This window comes from Vidua chalybeata, chromosome Z (genome assembly GCF_026979565.1).
Source record: "Vidua chalybeata isolate OUT-0048 chromosome Z, bVidCha1 merged haplotype, whole genome shotgun sequence".
In the NCBI taxonomy this organism is placed as follows: domain Eukaryota; kingdom Metazoa; phylum Chordata; class Aves; order Passeriformes; family Viduidae; genus Vidua; species Vidua chalybeata.
The window spans coordinates 744,632-764,395 of NC_071570.1; the positions used below are offsets into that span (position 1 = coordinate 744,632).

Below are 19,764 nucleotides of genomic sequence, written 5' to 3' on the forward strand. Positions count from 1 at the left end.
GTACCAACAGCTACTCCTCGTCCAACGGCGGCTCCACGTCCAGCTCGCCCCCCGAGTGCCGGCGCAGGCACGACTGCGTCGTCTGCTTCGAGAGCGAGGCCCGCGCCGCCCTCCTGCCCTGCGGCCACAACCTCTTCTGCCTGCGGTGCGCCGGCCGCGTCTGCGGCAGGGACGCGCCCGCCTGCCCCGTGTGCCAGAGCGCGGTCACTCAGGCCATCCAGATCCACTCCTGAGCAGGCCCCGGGCCGCGGGGGCGCCGGTTCCACCGCCGGGCTCGCCCGGGGCCGGGCTGTCGCGGCCGCTGCGGTGACGCCGGCGGCGGGCGCGCTCTGCGGCTCCGTGCGGGCAGCGGGGCTCAGCAGACAGCGAGCGGGGGACGCTGCGGCGCGAGAGGGGAGGTTTCACCCGCGACACAGCGGCTGAAAACGCAAATGTTCTGGGCCTCGTAAAGGGCCTCCGTCACGGCCGCGCCTCTGTGCCGGCAGCCGGAGCCTCGCTGCCCCGCAGAGGCGTCGCCCGCCCTGGAGGGCTGCGGCACCGTCAGCCAGCCACACTTCCAATGCTGCCTTCTCTACACTGCCAGTGCTCAAAGCAGGTTTGCGGAAACTCCTTTTCTTTCGCTCCCTACCACCGCTGACGCCTCACCCTCCGGCACTGCAAACACCTCCACCGGGACGCTGAGGCACGGGCAGGGCCGGGTGTCCGAGGGCAGGGGCCCTCGGGGTGAGGGTGCTGACATTCCGTTTGTCCGATCAAGGTGTTCCGAAATCGCCTCCTAGCGAGTCTGCGGATCAAAATGTGAAGCATCGTTATGTCCAGTCCTCGTCTTGCACATGGTATAGATTTATGTTTTATTTTTAGTAAGGAAAAGGAAAACCGGGGAGTTGTGCGCGTGCCCTGGCGTTGTTAATAATTTCTCAGCGACTGTGGCCCTGCAATCAGTTTGCTTCGTTTCAAAAATGTCTTTCCGATCATGAGTTTAGAAAAGGAAAAAGGAAAAGATAGTTTCTTGGATACTCTTGCATTTCAACCTGTGGATGTTTCCAGCTCTTTCATCCTCAGTATGTTCCCAAATCTGTGCTGGCATATGTTAAAGCAACAAAAAGAAGCAAACAGAACAATATGAAAAAACAAAACTAAAAAAGGAAGAAAGGAAAAGAAAAATACATAAAAAGTGGAGTTCTGGTGGATTTTTTCTATTTTTTTTTTTTTTGGAAGCATTATTTTCCCAAGAGAAAGCTTTTTTCTCAGTATAACAGAAAAAAACAAGACATAATGAAATTATGTATGTTTGAAATTACGTATGTTGAACTAGTAAATACGCAGAAAACTTTATTTTTTATTTCCACTTGAAGAGTTACATTTCGTATTAAAAGTTTACAGATAACGGTTTTTATTTTGTGATTCCAAGTCTGGGAGCTGCCCTGAGGGCACGGGCCTGTCCTGCACCACTCCAGGGCTCTGGGCACCAGCCAAGACCCCGAGCAGGGCCGGTGTCCGAGCAGGGCCGGTGTCCGAGCAGGGCTGGTGTCCGAGAAGGGCCGGTGTCCAAGCAGGGCCGGTGTCCAAGCAGGGCCGGTATCCGAGCAGGGCCGGTGTGCGAGCAGGGCCGGTGTCCAAGCAGGGCCGGTGTCCGAGCAGGGCCGGTGTCCGAGCGGGGCCGGTGTGCGAGCAGGGCCGGTGTCCGAGCAGGGCCGGTGTCCAAGCAGGGCCGGTATCCGAGCAGGGCCGGTGTCCAAGCAGGGCCGGTGTCCAAGCAGGGCCGGTATCCGAGCAGGGCCGGTGTCCGAGCAGGGCCGGTGTCCGAGCAGGGCCGGTGTCCGAGCAGGGCCGGTGTCCAAGCAGGGCCGGTATCCGAGCGGGGTCGGTGTCCGAGCAGGGCCGGTGTCCAAGCAGGGCCGGTGTCCAAGCAGGGCCGGTATCCGAGCAGGGCCGGTGTGCGAGCAGGGCCGGTGTGCGAGCAGGGCCGGTGTGCGAGCAGGGCCGGTGTCCGAGCGGGGCCGGTGTGCGAGCAGGGCCGGTGTCCGAGCGGGGCCGGTGTCCAAGCAGGGCCGGTGTCCAAGCAGGGCCGGTGTCCAAGCAGGGCCGGTATCCGAGCAGGGCCGGTGTGCGAGCAGGGCCGGTGTGCGAGCAGGGCCGGTGTCCGAGCGGGGCCGGTGTCCGAGCAGGGCCGGTGTGCGAGCAGGGTCGGTGTCCGAGCAGGGCCGGTGTCCGAGAAGGGCCGGTGTCCGAGAAGGGCTGGTGTCCGAGAAGGGCTGGTGTCCGAGAAGGGTCGGTGTCTGAGTGGGGCCAGTGTCCGAGCATGGCCCCTGTCCAAGCAGGGCTGGTGTCCAAGCACGGCCCCTGTCTGAGCACAGCCCCTGTCTGAGTGTGGCCACTCTCTGAGCATGTCCCCTGTCCAGGCATAGTCCCTGTCCGGGCACAGTCCCTGTCCGGGCACAGCCACTGTCCGGGCACAGTCCCTGTCTGGCACAGCCGCTGTCCGGGCACAGCCGCTGTCCAGGCATAGTCCCTGTCCGGGCACAGTCCCTGTCCGGGCACAGTCCCTGTCCGGGCACAGCCGCTGTCCGGGCACAGCCGCTGTCCAGGCATAGTCCCTGTCCGGGCACAGCCGCTGTCCGGGCACAGCCGCTGTCCGGGCACAGTCCCTGTCCGGGCACAGCCGCTGTCCAGGCCAGGGATGGCTGCTGTCTGGGCACGGCCACTGTCCAGGCACGGCCACTGTCCAGATATGGCCCCTGTCCGGCCAGGCCGTGGAGCCTCACCCGGTGCATGCCGCAGGTTTAGTATTTGCTAATTTTGCTACACTTTTTGTTATGTATATGTAGGGATTACAGATCCAATTTGAATAAAGTTGAAAAAGATCCATATATTTTATGATAAAGGGCCTTTAACTTATGATGGCCAAAGCACTGATATTATATATTTGCTGTAAAGAGAATTATAAGAGTTTTATTTTTCTGATATTAAAAGTTACTTAATAAAGACTTGTTTCCATTAACTTGAATGTTCATCTGGCTGGCTGTCACTTGGAGGAGCCCTGGGAGCATCGAGGGCAGAGAAACCCCAACATGCCCTGGGGGGGATCCTGTGAGGGATTTGGGTCTGGGGGCTCTGGCTCCTGTGAGGGATTTGGGTCTGGGGGCTCTGGCTCCTGTGAGGGATTTGGGTCTGGGGGCTCTGGGTCTGTGTGAGGGATTTGGGTCTGGGGGCTCTGGGTCTGTGTGTGGGGATTTGGGTCTGGGGGCTTTGGGTCCTGTGTGAGGGATTTGGGTCTGGGGGCTCTGGGTCCTGTGAGGGATTTGGGTCTGGGGGCTTTGGGTCTGTGTGAGGGATTTGGGTCTGGGGGCTCTGGCTCCTGTGAGGGATTTGGGTCTGGGGGCTCTGGCTCCTGTGAGGGATTTGGGTCTGGGGCTCTGTGTCCTGATAGGGATTTGGGTCTGGGGGCTCGGCGAGGGGCGCGGCTCCGCTGCCGCTGCCCGGTCCCGGCTGGTCCGCGCTGGGGGCCGCGGGTGCCCGGCCCGCCTGGGGCCAGGCGAGGCGAGGGGAGCGCTCGGCCCCGGGCAGCGGCACTCGCCGCTCTGCCGGACAGCGACGTTAATTCGGGCTTTTGTAAGGAAGCTTTAACCAACTCCGGTGTTTCCTCCGCTGCCGGAGCGCTGCGCTGCCGCCCCGGCCGGGCTCGGGCTGTCCCGGGCTCTGCCGAGGCCGCTCCGGACCCTCCCCCGGGAAGGCGCCCCCAGCCCCGCTGTCCTGCGGCAGCGCCGGCCGGTGCCGAGCCCTCCGTGCCCGGGGGTGGGGGAGCAGGGCCGGTGCCGAGCCCTCCGTGCCCGGGGATGGGGGAGCAGGGCCGGTGCCCAGCCCTCCCTGCCCGGAAACCTGCCGGCGCCGGGCTGGGATGCGGGAGCGGGGCCGGGAATCCCGCGCCGGGGCCGCTCTGGCCGTGCTGCAGCCGCTGCTGCGCGGGGCTCGGGGCGGGCCGGGCCGGGCCAGTGACCGCTGCCCGCCGCCGCGGACCATCTGCCAGGGCCGGGGCCCCGCGGCGATCGCTGTCCTGCGGGGCAGCAGGTGACGGCCGGGGCCGGCAGCACCGCGCTGCGGAGCGGCGGACCTCGGCCCCCGCGGGGTTTCTGCCGCTCCGCTCCCGCGAGCGGCCGGGCTCGCCGATCGCCCCGCTCCGCGTCCGCCGTCACCCGCGGCGCCGGCACCGAGCTGACTTTGGGGCTGGAACGGAGAGCCCGGGGAGCGCCCCGCCTCGGGGGGAGCCTCGGGCTGATGTCCCGGCAGGAGCCCCCTGCCCGCGGGCAGCTCCCGGTGCCCGTCCCGCAGCGTTTGTGCCCTCCGGAGCCGCCGCACACGGCGGGGCCGGGAGCCGGGCCGGGAGCGGTGCTGGCGCTGCCCGGGACTGCGGCGGGGTTGGGCTGGCGGAGCCCCGAGCCCCCGCTCCCGGCCCGGGCTGTGCGGCGAGCCGGCCTCGGGGAGCCGTGTCACGGCTCCTGGAAGGAGCAGAACGGGCACCAACAAACAATGAGCTGCTTTTGTTGGTTTCTTTCTTTCACTCCCAAAACAGGTCGGGCCCGATTTTTTATGAAGTTGCGGCACATTTCCAAAACCTGTTGGGGTAAAGTTCGAAGTAAACGCATCTAAAAGAGCTGTGGGTGCAGGCTGTGAGGGAAATAACTGGGTTGTGGGCAGAGGAGCTGCCCCAGGGGCTGCAGGGGATCCCACACCCGATGGGTCTGCGGGGGCTGGGCAGGGCCGGGGGAAGGCTGGGCTCAGGGATGGCCAGGCCGGGCTCATGGATGGCCAGGCCGGGCTCAGGGATGGCCAGGCTGGGCTCATGGATGGCCAGGCCGGGCTCAGGGATGGCCAGGCCGGGCTCAGGGATGGCCAGGCCGGGCTCAGGGATGGCCCCTGGGGGCTCCTCCAGGGGACCGTGAGATCCGCACGGGGGTGGGGCGGGAGCGGGACAAAGCCGCCGAAGGAGGGCTGGACTTCGCTCTCTGAGCCCAAGCAGGGCCGGGGAGCCGCGGGCGGCTGGGGCTGAGGCACCGCGCTTGGGGCAGGCTGCCCGAAGCCAGGCAGCAAGGGAAAACGGGTCCAGAAATCCAGGAAATGGTGCGGATCGAGGCGATCGTGGCAGGGCCTGGAAGCCCCCGGGAGAGCCACAGAGTCACGGCAGCTTTTTAGCTGGAAAAGCCCACCAAGGCCAGCCCATCGAGTCCAGCCCTGCCCCCAGCACTGCCAGGGCCACCACTGCCCCATGTCCCCAGGTGCCACATGGCTCAAGGGGTGGGGACTCACCGGCGCCCTGGGCAGCTGTGCCGGGGCTGGACAGCCCTTTCCATGGGGAAATTCCTGCTGCTGTCCACCCTGAGCCTGCCCTGGGGTTACTCGAGGCCATTTCCACTCCTGCTGTCCCTGTCCCCCAGCCCGCTCTGACCCGGGGCTGCTCCGGTGCCCGTCACCTCCTCTGCCCCTGCCACTGCCACCACCGGCCAGGTGTCCCCAGGCCACGGCAGCCGCTCCCGCCCGTCCCTGACACGGCCGCACTGGGTGTCCCTGCGGCGTCTCCGCTCCCAGGGCAGCCCCAGTGCCCAGCCCTGCCGCCCCCGGGCCCGCGGCGTGGCCGCCCTGCCCCGTGCCGGGCCGGGCCGGGCCGTGCCGGGCCGGGCCGTGCCGCTGGATGTCCCTGCGGAACGAGCGTCACTGCGAATGTCACTGCACTCCCCGTGCAAAGCGCTGCGCCCGCACTCCTCAAACCGACAGAACCGCCCCAAACTGCCCCAAACTGCCCCAGGGTGTCCCCATGGCCGGCTGGCATCCTGTGCAGAGCAGGACGTGGCCCTCGCCACCGCAGGCCGCTCCTGCCGGTCCCCACACCCGCAACTCCCGTGGGCCCCGCGGCGACACCGCGGTGGCCCTGGGGGGACTTCGGCCCCCCCCTCTGGTCCCCAGAGCCGCCGCTGCCGGGGTGGCAGATGGAGCAGCAAGGACAGCTGGTGGGGTCCCCTGGGGCCACAGCCTGGCCCGCCGGGACACGGCCACTGCCCTGCGGCAGCACCGGGGCTACCGGGACAGCGACTCCTGCCCGGGACAGCGACTCCTGCCCGGGACAGCGACTCCTGCCCGGGACAGTGACTCCTGCCCCTCGGGCCATCCCCACGGCAGTGAGAACGGAAACAGCGTGGGCAGGGATTTCCCCAGACCATCGGGGGGTACAGGGATGTCCCCAAACCCTCGAGGAGGAACAGGGATGTCCCCAAACCCTCGAGGAGGAACAGGGATGTCCCCAAACCCTCGAGGGGGAACGGGGATGTTCCCAAACCCTCGAGGGGGAACAGGGATGTCCCCAAACCCTCGGGGAGGAACAGGGATGTCCCCAAACCCTCGGGGAGGAACAGGGATGTTCCCAAACCCTCGAGGGGGAACAGGGATGTCCCCAAACCCTCGGGGAGGAACAGGGATGTCCCCAAACCCTCGGGGAGGAACAGGGATGTCCCCAAACCCTCGAGGGGGAACAGGGATGTCCCCAAACCCTCGAGGGGGAACGGGGATGTCCCCAAACCCTCGAGGGGGAACAGGGATGTCCCCAAACCCTCGGGGGGGAACAGGGATGTTCCCAGCCCCTCGGGCAGGGCAGGGAGCCTGACACGAGGCACAAACAGCAGCTTGGACGGTGCTGTGGCCGCCATCGGGACACCGCTGTGGAACTGCAGCTCCCGCTAGCCCGGGGTGGCTCTGGTGGCCCCTGTCCCCAGCCCTTCCAGGCCCGAGGAGCCCCGACAGCCACGGAAGCCACCGGCCCCTGCCCCACATGGGCTCCGAGGGCGGGCGTGTGACACCGACCCCGCGGGGCTCTGCAGGAGCTGCTGAGGAGCAGCACGGCTCTGCCGCACCGCAACTGCAGGTGAATAAAAATAAACAAAAAAAACCAACCAAGCAAAAAAAATAATAATAAAAAAAAACAACAACAACAACAAAAAAAAAACAAACAAACAAAAAAAAAAAACCACAAAAAAACCCCACAACAACAAAAAAAAAAAAAAAAAAAAAAAAAAAAAAAAATTGAAAAACCCCAAACCAACCAAAACCCCAAGGCAACACCTTCATTGTTGCAGGATTTCAAACGTCCGCGGCTCATTGCCCGAGTTTGGCACCAGCTGGTCCCTCCAGCCCCAGGTGTGCCCGTGGGGCTGAGCTGCCCCTCGCGGCCCCCCGGCCATCTGCTCCTCCCGCCCCCCGCGCCAGGAGGGGTCACAGCTCAGCGGCGGTGACATGTGGCGCTGCGGCCCCTGGGGCCCGCGCTGACCGCGGCGCGGCTGGGCGAGGCTGGCACAGCGGATTTCCCCGGCACGGGCTGTCCCCACAGCTGGCAGCCGGGCCGGGCTCGGCGGGGAGCACCGGGCAGCTCGGCCCGGCCCCGGGCTCAGCCCGGCCCTGAGCTCAGCCCAGCCCCGAGCTCAGCCTGGCCCCGAGCTCAGCCTGGCCCCGAGCTCAGCCTGGCCCCGAGCTCAGCCCGGCCCTGAGCTCAGCCTGGCTCTGTGCTCATCCCGGATCCATACTCATCCCCAGCCCCGAGCTCAGCACAGTTCTGTGCTCACTCCAGTCCCATACTCATCCCCATCCCTGTGCTCACCCCAGATCCATTCCCATTCCCATTCCCATTCCCATTCCCATTCCCATTCCCATCCCTGTGCTCACCCCATTCCCATTCCCATTCCCATTCTCATTCCCATTCCCATCCCCATTCCTGTGCTCACCCCAGATCCATTCCCATTCCCATCCTCATCCCTGTGCTCACCCCATTCCCATTCCCATTCCCATTCCCATTCCCATTCCCATCCCTGTGCTCACCCCATTCCCATTCCCATTCCCATTCCCATTCCCATTCCCATCCCTGTGCTCACCCCATTCCCATTCCCATTCCCATTCCCATTCCCATCCCTGTGCTCACCCCATTCCCATTCCCATCCCTGTGCTCACCCATTCCCATTCCCATTCCATTCCCATTCCCATCCCTGTGCCTCACCCCCTTCCCATTCCCATTCCCATTCCCATTCCCATTCCCATTCCCATTCCCATCCCTGTGCTCACCCCATTCCCATTCCCATTCCCATTCCCATCCCTGTGCTCACCCCATTCCCATTCCCATCCCTGTGCTCACCCATTCCCATTCCCATTCCCATTCCCATCCCTGTGCTCACCCCATTCCCATTCCCATTCCCATTCCCATTCCCATTCCCATTCCCATTCCCATCCCTGTGCTCACCCCATTCCCATTCCCATTCCCATTCCCATTCCCATTCCCATTCCCATTCCCATCCCTGTGCTCACCCCATTCCCATTCCCATTCCCATTCCCATCCCTGTGCTCACCCCATTCCCATTCCCATCCCTGTGCTCACCCATTCCCATTCCCATTCCCATTCCCATCCCTGTGCTCACCCCATTCCCATTCCCATTCCCATTCCCATTCCCATTCCCATTCCCATTCCCATCCCTGTGCTCACCCTGCCCCGTGCTCACCCCAAGCCCAAGCAGCCTCTCCCCACGCGGTGCCTGCTGCCAGCAGCGCCAGACACGGCTTTGTCTCGCAAGTGCGCGTGTGTAGGCCAAGGAAAGAAAAGACGGGGAAAACAACCTAAAATCGGGAATCCCACACCCCACCCGCAGGATGGCGGGCAGCCGGAGCGGGTGCTCGTGCCGAAGCCTCTGCGCCGTGCGTTATTCCACATCAGCAGCCGCGCGGGCACGGCTGGGGCCGAACTGCAGCGGGGAAGATCTTCCGGGGAGGTCAGGAGCCAGAAGGGGCCTGAGGTGGTGGTTGAGGAGCAGGCGGAGAGACTGGGCAAACCAAACAGGAACCTGCGGGGAGAACTCGAGGATTTGATGTTTATGCGGAGCCAGGAGGATGTTCCGGGGGAATGTCACCACGTGGGACGGTCACAGCTCTCAGTGTGGCACCTCAGGGCCTGTGGTGATGTCCCCAGCAGTGCCCCCTGTCCTGTCACAGCCCCGACACGGAGCAGGGGCACTCTGGCCACCTCAGCTCCCGTTCTGGACGCTGGGCTGGGCTTTGGGCCTGTGCTGGTCCGAGCACTGAGCCCTGGAAGTGCAGCCCCAGCCCCGAGCTCTCCCGGCCCCAGCGCCCTCCAGAAATGGGGTAAAACCCCTCTGCTAAATGAAACAAACAAGCCGAGACTCGATTCTTTATCTTTTTTTAATCAAAAACATACTCTGTTACAGAATTTCAGGAAAGTTAGCTACAGTATATTATCCACAAACTAGGCCTAACGAAAAACATACAAAGGAACTACTGGGAATTCTGTTGACCGCTTACCAAAAGGCAATGGCTGAAGAAAAGAAATGCTTCTCTAGGTTTCCACGCCTGAAAAACCCTCTCAGGGCGAGTTTCGGGTTCATGGGTACCCCACAGCTCTCAATGCAGCTGAATCACAGCTTCGGGGTGCTCACCGAAAAGACAGAAGAATGTACTGGGGCGAGAAAGCACCGCTGGCGCCGGCGTTCGAGTCCCGCAAGCGCGGCAGCGACGCGTCGCTCCCAAGGCACAGCAGCAGCCGGCAGAGCGGTGGTTCCGCTCGCTCAGCTCTCACCAGGTGACACCTTCACGGCACAGGTGTCCTCGGGGACCGCAGCAGCCCCACGCGAGCACCCGTGGTGATACCTCCAGTTTCAGCCGTCACGTTCTCCGGGTTCTGTACTGCACTGTACTCCGTGCGGAGCGTTAGGAAGTTCTGCTCACAGCCCAGGCACACACAGCAATCGTTTTCCAGCCCCAGAACCAAGGACACCGCTGCAGCTCCGGCCCCGGACGGTGCGAACAGCAGGGAATGGAGGAGAAAGCAACCTGGGAGGGTGGGACTGCAGCACCTGGAGCTGCGATTGGGCAATGAACCCCAACGTGGAAACGGACCAAAACTTATAAAAGTGTCAAAATTCGGGATCAGGGCCCGTCCTGGGAGGACGGGCAGGGCCACAGGAGTGAGACAGCCCCTCCTGAGGCGCCTTCTCTGGGGAGACCAGCGATGTCCCCGGGGTGTGAGCGGCGCGGGAGTGGCAGCAGGAGCCGCCCTGCCCCTGCGCCTTTCAGAAGCCCCCGGGCAGAAGGGAGGTGGCCCTCCCGAGCTGCGGGGCTGCCACGGCAGCGGGGGCGTCTCACGGCCAGGCCCAGGCTCCAGGGGACACCACGGTCACCGTAGAGCAGCCGGGGACTCGCCCGAGCTGTCCCTGGAATGTTCATCCCAGCTCCCCGGGGCCCCAGCACGGTGTCCTCACCCACAGAAGGGATGGAAGGAACGGTTTTGTCTCCATCCAGGGGGTTCCTGCTGGAGTTCAGCCCTTCCCGACCATGCCGGTGGGAAGGTTTCCTCCCCTGCACCTGCGGCGATTTAAGTGTGAATGCCCTCCCTCCCTCTCCACACTAACAATGACGGGACAAAGCCGTTCAACCTCCCCGCGCTAATCCCAGCTGGCAGCACAAAGGGAGAGCACAAAGAGCTCCAGCACAAAGGGCTCCGAGGGTGAGGAGCAGGGGCAATCCCTCACGGGAAGGGCTGAGGACTGAGCAGGGCCCACACGGGAGCAGCAGGGCGAGCAGGACAGGCTGAATCAATCTTTGCCGGGTTACCCGAACGTGAGCGACTCAGGGCTGGAGACAATTCGGCATCCTCGGCATCCCGGGGTGCGCGGGGACCATCTCAGCTGTCAGGGAGCTGCTGCTGCTCTTTCTCAGCTCTCAGACATTAATGCAAGCCTGTCAAGAACTCAGCGTCTGCTGCTGCTGAGCGGGTTCCAGCCCATTGTGTGCTGCCTTTCATGCCTTGTCATGAAAGTACAAAAGTTAATTTAACGGCATATTAAAAACTAGGAATAAGATTGTCTCATTTTTAACAGCTGCAAGTGCACCCTTTTGGGAGCTGCTTGGTGGAGAGGATGAATGCCTTCTCAGCTTTTACTGCCTCTGACTTCTCCTGATGTAAATACAGCGATTTCCTGTAATAAGATCATCAGATATTGTTTTGTTCTGTTCTGAACATTTCGGGCCATCCATGCATTTTGCAGGTGGAGGTCTGCAAAACACCTGTAAAACATCTCTCCTTATCAAGTGAATTCTTTCAGACTGTAAGGCACGCAGGAAGAGCAGCAGGCTGAACCAGCCTTTCCCTGTTTTGCCCACGTTTGGCACAGCCACAGCGCCAGGGAGGGGTGCAGGTTTCCTGCCAGGCAGCCACTCAAAGCCAAACAGCTCCGGGGCCAAAACCCGGGAGAAGGGCAAACACCGCTCTTCCCAAGCATCGGGGGCTGCCACCTGAGAGGGGACAAAAGGTGATCTCATTAAAAGCCAGCCTGAGGGGAGCGACAGGGAAAATAAAGAAATTAATGAAAATAGGGGAAAACGGATCCATTGCTTGCCTGGAGCGACCCCTGTCTCCCGTGCCTGCAGTGCTCCCGGCTGCCTCCGCAGGAACTCCAGCCCAAGAAGCACTGCCAGAGCCCCCTAGGTCCCTGAAACTCTGCGAGGGGCTTGGCAGAAGGGCCCTGAGCAATCTCTGCAGGATTTCTGTGCTGCTGAGCGCTGTGGCTCTGCCGCCAGCGCTGCAAGACCCCGCAGGGGCCGTGAGCTGAGCACAGGCAGCTCCTGCTCCTCTCTGGTTTCCCATGAGCTGAGCACAGGCAGCTCCTGCTCCTCTCTCTGTGCCATGAGCTGAGCACAGGCAGCTCCTGCTCCTCTCTGGTTTCCCATGAGCTGAGCACAGGCAGCTCCTGCTCCTCTCTCTGTGCCATGAGCTGAGCACAGGCAGCTCCTGCTCCTCTCTCTGTGCCAGGAGCTGAGCACAGGCAGCTCCTGCTCCTCTCTCTGTGCCAGGAGCTGAGCACAGGCAGCTCCTGCTCCTCTCTCTGTGCCATGAGCTGAGCACAGGCAGCTCCTGCTCCTCTCTCTGTGCCAGGAGCTGAGCACAGGCAGCTCCTGCTCCTCTCTCTGTGCCAGGAGCTGAGCACAGGCAGCTCCTGCTCCTCTCTCTGTGCCATGAGCTGAGCACAGGCAGCTCCTGCTCCTCTCTCTGTGCCAGGAGCTGAGCACAGGCAGCTCCTGCTCCTCTCTCTGTTTGCCATGAGCTGAGCACAGGCAGCTCCTGCTCCTCTCTCTGTTTGCCATGAGCTGAGCACAGGCAGCTCCTGCTCCTCTCTCTGTGCCATGAGCTGAGCACAGGCAGCTCCTGCTCCTCTCTCTGTTTCCCATGAGCTGAGCACAGGCAGCTCCTGCTCCTCTCTCTGTTTCCCATGAGCTGAGCACAGGCAGCTCCTGCTCCTCTCTCTGTGCCATGAGCTGAGCACAGGCAGCTCCTGCTCCTCTCTCTGTGCCATGAGCTGAGCACAGGCAGCTCCTGCTCCTCTCTGGTTTCCCATGAGCTGAGCACAGGCAGCTCCTGCTCCTCTCTCTGTGCCAGGAGCTGAGCACAGGCAGCTCCTGCTCCTCTCTCTGTTTCCCATGAGCTGAGCACAGGCAGCTCCTGCTCCTCTCTGGTTTCCCATGAGCTGAGCACAGGCAGCTCCTGCTCCTCTCTCTGTGCCAAGAGCTGAGCACAGGCAGCTCCTGCTCCTCTCTGGTGTGCCATGAGCTGAGCACAGGCAGCTCCTGCTCCTCTCTCTGTGCCAGGAGCTGAGCACAGGCAGCTCCTGCTCCTCTCTCTGTTTGCCATGAGCTGAGCACAGGCAGCTCCTGCTCCTCTCTCTGTGCCAGGAGCTGAGCACAGGCAGCTCCTGCTCCTCTCTCTGTGCCATGAGCTGAGCACAGGCAGCTCCTGCTCCTCTCTCTGTTTGCCATGAGCTGAGCACAGGCAGCTCCTGCTCCTCTCTCTGTGCCAAGAGCTGAGCACAGGCAGCTCCTGCTCCTCTCTCTGTGCCATGAGCTGAGCACAGGCAGCTCCTGCTCCTCTCTCTGTGCCAGGAGCTGAGCACAGGCAGCTCCTGCTCCTCTCTCTGTGCCAAGAGCTGAGCACAGGCAGCTCCTGCTCCTCTCTCTGTGCCATGAGCTGAGCACAGGCAGCTCCTGCTCCTCTCTCTGTGCCAGGAGCTGAGCACAGGCAGCTCCTGCTCCCCGTCTCTCTGGTTTGCCAGGAGCTGCTATCCCCATGAGAGGCTTCCCCCAGGAGCAGTGGCAGCAGGCGCATCCGGACGCGTTTCCCGGCGATTCAGCCCAGCCAGGAGCCCAGCACTGCTGGCCGCTGCCGCCCTGGCTGAGGCAGGGGCCCACGGCTCGGAGCAGCGCTCTCGGGGTGCAGTCGCACATCAGAAGCAAACTAAGCCTGGTGAGAGGGGTTTCCATCCTTTTATTGGTGCTGTAGGCAGAGAGAAGGCAGAGCCGCTGCGCGTCTTTCAGCCAGCGGGTGAGCACGTTCCGCTGCGGGTTCTCTGTACAGAGCCACTGCCCCTTGACGTGGTCACCGATGGCAGAGGGCTAAAATAACCACGAGGTATAAAAACAGGTTTGCCATCTTGCCCTGAGTGGAAATGGTGAACAGATACAAAAACCCAGTCCTAAATGCCGATGGATTACCATACATAACGCGAGTAAAAAGAGTCATGCAAACCTACCCATGATACATGCTAGGGTGTTTTTTTTTTTTGGGTTTTTTTTTTTTTTTTTTTTTTTTTTTTTTTTTGAGTAAAACCATAGAAGTCAGTAGTAATTATGAAAATACGTTCCTGCCGTTAGGCACTCACGGCTCGATTTCAGTGGCGACGTTGCAGGCCGGGTGTTTCACCTTAAACCGAGTGCCAGCACTGAAAGCATCCCTTTGCTTTAGTGTTTTAAAACTCACATGGTTACATAAATAAAAATGTAGGATGTCTTTTTCTTTCTTTTTTTTTTTTTTTTTTTTTTTTTTAAACTAAAGAATTTTTTGCTCAATGCCAACAACGTATGTGTCATCCCCTCACTTTTTGGCAGCTGCTAGGCTTTAACCTGGAAAAATCGTAACGTGATCAACAACAAAATAAAGAACTCTTCTGTTAACTACTGTTCCCTAAACAGAACATCACAAATCAGCTGGAACTTTAAAGTCGCTACAAGGTAAATGTTTTTTTTTAACTACTAGAAGGAATTTTCAGATATAAATATATATATAATATATATTCTGCATACAAAAGGCTCCCGTGAGGCTGATCACCAAGATGCCACGATAGGGAAGGAGAATTTCAAAGGAAACAAACCCAATCCTGTGAAGTCTCTATAAAGCGTTTACCTTCCACTTCAGGCCCTGTATTACGACTACTGAATTCTGGAAATAACTGAAATCCAAATCCTGCGCGTTTCGGACGCTTTCTGCTAAGAGCAAGGCGGCAAACACATTTTTAAAACCTGTTTTTAGAAGGTTAAGCAGAAGGAAAGTAAAATATATCTTCGGGTTATAAACAGAACCGTATTTTACAAGGCGGCCTCCTCAGGACGGCGGGGCCCGGCGCCGCGGCGGCGGCGGCAGGCTCAGTCCAGGGGCTGGGGGTCGGCGATGGGCATGGTGTGCAGCACCTCGTCCAGCAGCTGCAGCGCGCGGTGCAGGTGGATCTCGATCCAGCACGGCGTCTCCTTGATGCTCTGCCGCGGGTAGTCGGGGCCCCAGCCCTTGACGAAGCTCATCCGCAGGATGCACAGGCGCCGCAGGTCGTCCACGCCGATCCCGGCCGCGGCCGACAGACCTGCCGGGAGAGGCCGGTCAGAGAGCTGGCCTTCACACCTGTCCTGTCACAGCTGGCCTTCACACCTGTCCTGTCACAGCTGGCCTTCACAGCTGGCCTTCACAGCTGGCCTTCACACCTGTCCTGTCACAGCTGGCCTTCACACCTGTCCTGTCACAGCTGGCCTTCACAGCTGGCCTTCACACCTGTCCTTCACAGCTGGCCTTCACAGCTGGCCTTCACAGCTGTCCTTCACAGCTGGCCTTCACACCTGTCCTTCACAGCTGGCCTTCACACCTGTCCTGTCACAGCTGTCCTGTCACAGCTGTCCTTCACACCTGTCCTGTCACAGCTGGCCTTCACACCTGGCCTTCACAGCTGGCCTTCACACCTGGCCTTCACAGCTGTCCTGTCACAGCTGGCCTTCACACCTGTCCTGTCACACCTGTCCTTCACAGCTGGCCTTCACAGCTGGCCTTCACACCTGTCCTGTCACACCTGTCCTTCACAGCTGGCCTTCACACCTGGCCTTCACAGCTGTCCTTCACAGCTGTCCTTCACAGCTGGCCTTCACAGCTGGCCTTCACACCTGTCCTTCACAGCTGGCCTTCACACCTGTCCTGTCACAGCTGTCCTTCACAGCTGTCCTGTCACACCTGTCCTGTCACACCTGTCCCGTCACAGCTCCCTGCCTGTCACACGTGTCCTGTCACACGTGTCCCGTCACAGCTCCCTGCCTGTCACACGTGTCCTGTCACACCTGTCCTGTCACACCTGTCCCGTCACACCTGTCCCGTCACACCTGTCCCGTCACAGCTCCCTGCCTCCAGCCCTGTGCACACCTCCGTCTCACCCAGCCAGGCCAGCCCTCGCTGCCACGTCCCCGCTGCACGGAATGCGCCCGTTCCTTTGCATTTCCTACAGCTCAGCTTTCCCAGAGTGCTGCAGCCCCAGGCAGGTGCTGAGACACAAAACCCTCAGCACCACGGAATGGCTTTGGGCTAGAGGGACCTCAGAGCCCGGCCATGGGCAAGGACATCTCCACTCTCCCAGGCTGCTCCAAGCCCTGTCCAGCCTGGCCTGGGACACTCCCAGGGATCCAGGGGCAGCCACAGCTGCTCTGGGCACCCTGTGCCAGGGCCTGCCCGCCCTCCCAGCCAGCAATTCCCAGTTCCCAATATCCCATCTGTGCCTGCCCAAAGCAGATGGGATGAAACCCAAATGCTTTACGTGACACAACGTACGCAAACAGCACTTAGGAAATCCAGTCACAAAATGCTTATTTCTGAGCTTGGCCAAATGTGAGAACTCAAGACTGGGCACCTGCAGAAAGCTGGATGAAAATGACACCACTCCCAGCTGACAGAGCAGAAAGATAATTACAGCTGGCAAATTTTCAAATCACAAGTGTGGCTAAGACAAAAAAAGTGACAAACTTTCCTCAAAATGCCTTCAACAATTTGCAGGGCAGCTGAAAGGAGCCACAGGGCAAGCACAAAGCAGCCTGAGGCATGTAAGCACTTACACCTCTAAAAGTACTCTGGAACAATTTCAAGAATCCAGAATTTGGGAACTAAGAAAACACCAGCCCAGGAAAATAATAATAATAAAAAAGAGAGAGAAAAAACCACCCTCAGCCTTCCTCAAGAGCCTTAACTGTAGGTGCTCCTACACCTAGCCAAGGACTCACTGCCCAGTGACCCGCTGGCGGGAGTGATGTTTATATGAGCTCAAACACAAACACATTTTTCAAGCCGGGGTCTGAGCAGCCAGAGATGGCTCTGTTTAAAGGACACAGTGACGCTGTTTGACCTTGCACGGAGAAGTTTCCTGCGGTGCTGCAGGACAAGGAGCAGCCACTTCCACACGCAGGACTGCCTGGGCACTGCGGGGCGTGTGGGGCAGGGGCTGGGCCAAGGACCGGGCTGCCAGCCCTGCTGTGGGCCCAGCCAGGGGCGCTGTGCTGGGCAGGGGTCAGTGCCAGGGGACCCAGCCAGGGTCACTGTGCTGGGCAGGGGTCAGTGCCAGGGCCCCACACCGGGGTCACTGTGCTGGGCAGGGGTCAGTGCCAGGGCCCCACACCGGGGTCACTGTGCTGGGCAGGGGTCAGTGCCAGGGCCCCACGCTGGGGTCACTGTGCTGGGCAGGGGTCAGTGCCAGGGGACCCAGCCAGGGTCACTGTGCTGGGCAGGGGTCAGTGCCAGGGTCACTGTGCTGGGCAGGGGTCAGTGCCAGGGGCGCTGTGCTGGGCAGGGGTCAGTGCCAGGGGCGCTGTGCTGGGCAGGGGTCAGTGCCAGGGCCCCACGCTGGGGTCACTGTGCTGGGCAGGGGTCAGTGCCAGGGCCCCACGCTGGGGTCACTGTGCTGGGCAGGGGTCAGTGCCAGGGCCCCACACCGGGGTCACTGTGCTGGGCAGTGGGCCGTGCTGTACTCACTGATGGCCGGGGCGATGCCTCCCACGGAGCCCGGCCCGGGGATGTTGCCGGCCACGGCGGCGGCCTGGGCGGCGGCGGCGGCGCGGGCGGTGGCCGCCTGCTGCTGCATCTGGCGGTGGCACTGGCGCAGGTCGAACACCTGCGAACACGGAGCACGCAGAGCTCACACCTGCCCGCACCTTCGCTCTCCCTGGGCACCCACCTGGGAGCGGCAAACCTTCCCCCATCCCGCCGATTTCTGACAGTTTAACTCCTGATCCAGCAGAGCCGGTTCTCAGAGACTCCTCTGGTGGTGCCACCACTGCTGGCAAGACCAAACCTGCCCAAAGCAGGACCTTGTGCAGAGCACAGTCTGAAGGGTGCCACAGGCAGATTAAATCCCTGCTGCTTTGTTAAACCCCAGGATTTCCAGAAAAATAGGCACATAAATTTAAAAAAACACATTATCTCACTGAAGTATGATAGTCTATCTGAGGGAAATACCAAAAACTGGCAGTCCAAGGCTGCGGGTTTCAGGCTGGTGGCATTTTGTACCTTTGAGACCGCTATTTGCCACTAACACACGTACATAGCTCTGCTTTCATGTTAGAAAGCTCGTGCAGAGAGCTCGTGGGGTTTCTTTCACCTTCACTGCATGGCTGCCTCCAAAACTGATGGTTAAAAGACCAAACCACTTCAAGCAGGGTAACACAAGATTGTTTTTTTTATGAATGTGGCTTGTCTGTGTAAGTTCACAGCCTGTCAGAGGCAGGTCCGTGTAAGAACCTCCTCAAAATGATTTGTTTCATGCAACTTTCTCTGACCTCCAGATCACTTCACGCTCGTGACACTTGACACACGCCCTAAATTCTTGCTGCATTTATATTTACTTTCACAACTCTGGTTTTTTTTTTTTTGGAGAAAAGAAACAGATTATGTTCTTTTCTAAGAAACACGAGGCTAAAAATTTTAGCTGCAGTTCATTTAAACCCGTTAGGGCTAAAAATACAAAGAACCGCTACCAGCGCTGCTTGTGATTGAAGTACAAAATTCACTCTCACAGCAGCCAGACCGACACTTCCCGTTTAAGAGTGATTTCTGAAGTCACCTCGAGGTGAGTTACAGGCGGAAGGCGTTAGGGATTCCGAAAGCCAGGCTGGCTTTATTGCAGCGCCTCCCTGCCGCTTGTGGCACGCGCCACGCCACGGGCGGCCGACCCACCTTGATGTACGCGCTGGGGTAGATCTTGTGGACAGCATCCCCCGGGGCGCGCCCCGCCTCCCTGTCCAGGTAGTAGCTCTGCACGAACACGGCGTGGTCGCTCAGGCAGCACACCCACATGTCGCCCTCGCCCTTGCACTCCAGCTGCACCCCCTTGCCTATGTGCAACCTGCAAGGGAACCAAGGGAACGCGGCCGTCAGCGGGCACAGCACGCACCTGCAGCGGCCCGTGCAGGTGTGCGGGAGCACAGGGTGCAGGGACACCTGCAGCAGCCTGTACAGGTGTGAGGGAGCACAGGGTGCAGTGACAGCCATGCAGGTGTGCAGGAGCAGAGGGTGCAGTGACAGCCATGCAGGTGTGCAGGAGCACAGGGTGCAGTGACAGCCATGCAGGTGTGCAGGAGCACAGGGTGCAGGGACAGCCATGCAGGTGTGCAGGAGCACAGGGTGCAGTGACAGCCATGCAGGTGTGCAGGAGCACAGGGTGCAGGGACAGCCATGCAGGTGTGCAGGAGCACAGGGTGCAGTGACAGCCATGCAGGTGTGCAGGAGCAGAGGGTGCAGTGACAGCCATGCAGGTGTGCAGGAGCACAGGGTGCAGTGACAGCCATGCAGGTGTGCAGGAGCACAGGGTGCAGTGACAGCCATGCAGGTGTGCAGGAGCACAGGGTGCAGTGACAGCCATGCAGGTGTGCAGGAGCACAGGGTGCAGTGACAGCCATGCAGGTGTGCAGGAGCACAGGGTGCAGTGACAGCCATGCAGGTGTGCAGGAGCACAGGGTGCAGTGACAGCCATGCAGGTGTGCAGGAGCACAGGGTGCAGTGACAGCCATGCAGGTGTGCAGGAGCACAGGGTGCAGTGACAGCCATGCAGGTGTGCAGGAGCAGAGGGTGCAGGGACAGCCATGGAGGTGTGCAGGAGCACAGGGTGCAGGGACACCTGGTCACACACTGCCACGCCCGCTGGCAGCACCGATCTGGGACACCAGCACACGGCGTGTCCGCCAGCCCCAGGAGCACTTTGTGTCTCACAGACTCACTCAGCAACACCCACAAAGCCACGTTTTACTTGTTTGTTTGGCCACCTAATGCTTCGATTGTCACGGTGTGACGTTTCTGGAGACAAGGCATCATTTTCTTCTGCCTCCTTCCAAAGAGGAGGAGAAAAAAAGTAAAGCTGCAGGATTGCTTCAGCTCTGTGTGCTTCCACTTCAAAGGCCAGCACAGGCACAGAAGGAATGAGAGCCCAGCAGCCCTGTGTCAGCCTTGCCCTGCTCCTCTGGCAAATCTGCATGCTGCAGGCATTCCCACACCCCCGCGATGGTTGGGGGATGATATCCGGGCTGCGCACGCAAGGGCAGGAGCTGCGCCCTTACTGCCGAGGCACAGCCCCTGAGAGCAAGGAAAAGCAGCTGCTACAGCAGAGCTCA

The 19,764-nt window shown here is 60.5% G+C and overlaps 3 protein-coding genes across 5 annotated transcripts in view; 1 reads left to right on the top strand and 2 right to left on the bottom strand.

Annotated features, from left to right (window-relative positions):
- TCF4 (transcription factor 4) overlaps positions 1–233 on the top strand; it is a 97,204-nt gene extending 96,971 nt beyond the window's left edge. The window contains exon 12 of the mRNA XM_053931318.1: positions 57–233. Within this exon, the coding sequence (XP_053787293.1) occupies positions 57–233 (177 nt within the window). The remainder of the gene's footprint in view (positions 1–56) is intronic.
- Positions 234–355: 122 nt separating this feature from the next.
- On the bottom strand, positions 356–6,695 carry LOC128781622 (collagen alpha-1(I) chain-like). The gene is made up of 5 exons (XM_053931319.1): positions 6,599–6,695; positions 5,444–5,692; positions 3,633–4,496; positions 1,470–2,631; positions 356–521 (listed from the first exon to the last, which is right to left on the bottom strand). Exons 1-5 carry the CDS (start codon positions 6,693–6,695, stop codon positions 356–358), a joined length of 2,538 nt encoding a protein of 845 aa, XP_053787294.1.
- Positions 6,696–13,876: 7,181 nt separating this feature from the next.
- SMAD4 (SMAD family member 4) overlaps positions 13,877–19,764 on the bottom strand; it is a 30,467-nt gene continuing 24,579 nt past the window's right edge. For all 3 annotated transcript variants that reach the window (XM_053968890.1, XM_053968889.1, XM_053968888.1), the window contains 3 exons: positions 18,335–18,503; positions 17,135–17,273; positions 13,877–14,720 (listed from right to left, as the gene is read on the bottom strand). In XM_053968890.1, coding sequence (XP_053824865.1) covers positions 14,509–14,720; positions 17,135–17,273; positions 18,335–18,503 — 520 coding nt within the window. In that variant the 3' untranslated portion in view covers positions 13,877–14,508. The remainder of the gene's footprint in view (positions 14,721–17,134; positions 17,274–18,334; positions 18,504–19,764) is intronic.

What these genes read in the sequence shown, in the direction of transcription:
- LOC128781622 (XM_053931319.1), bottom strand. Translation starts at nt 6,695, where the DNA reads ATGGCGGCCACAGCACCGTCCAAGCTGCTGTTTGTGCCTCGTGTCAGG. An exon ending in GCAGCGGAGGAAACACCGGA is followed by an intron (nt 2,632 to 3,632) that starts GTTGGTTAAAGC and finishes GTGCCCGGACAG; the next exon opens with CGGCTGTGCCCGGACAGCGG. An exon ending in CCTGCTCGGGGTCTTGGCTG is followed by an intron (nt 522 to 1,469) that starts GTGCCCAGAGCC and finishes GCAGCCCTCCAG; the next exon opens with GGCGGGCGACGCCTCTGCGG.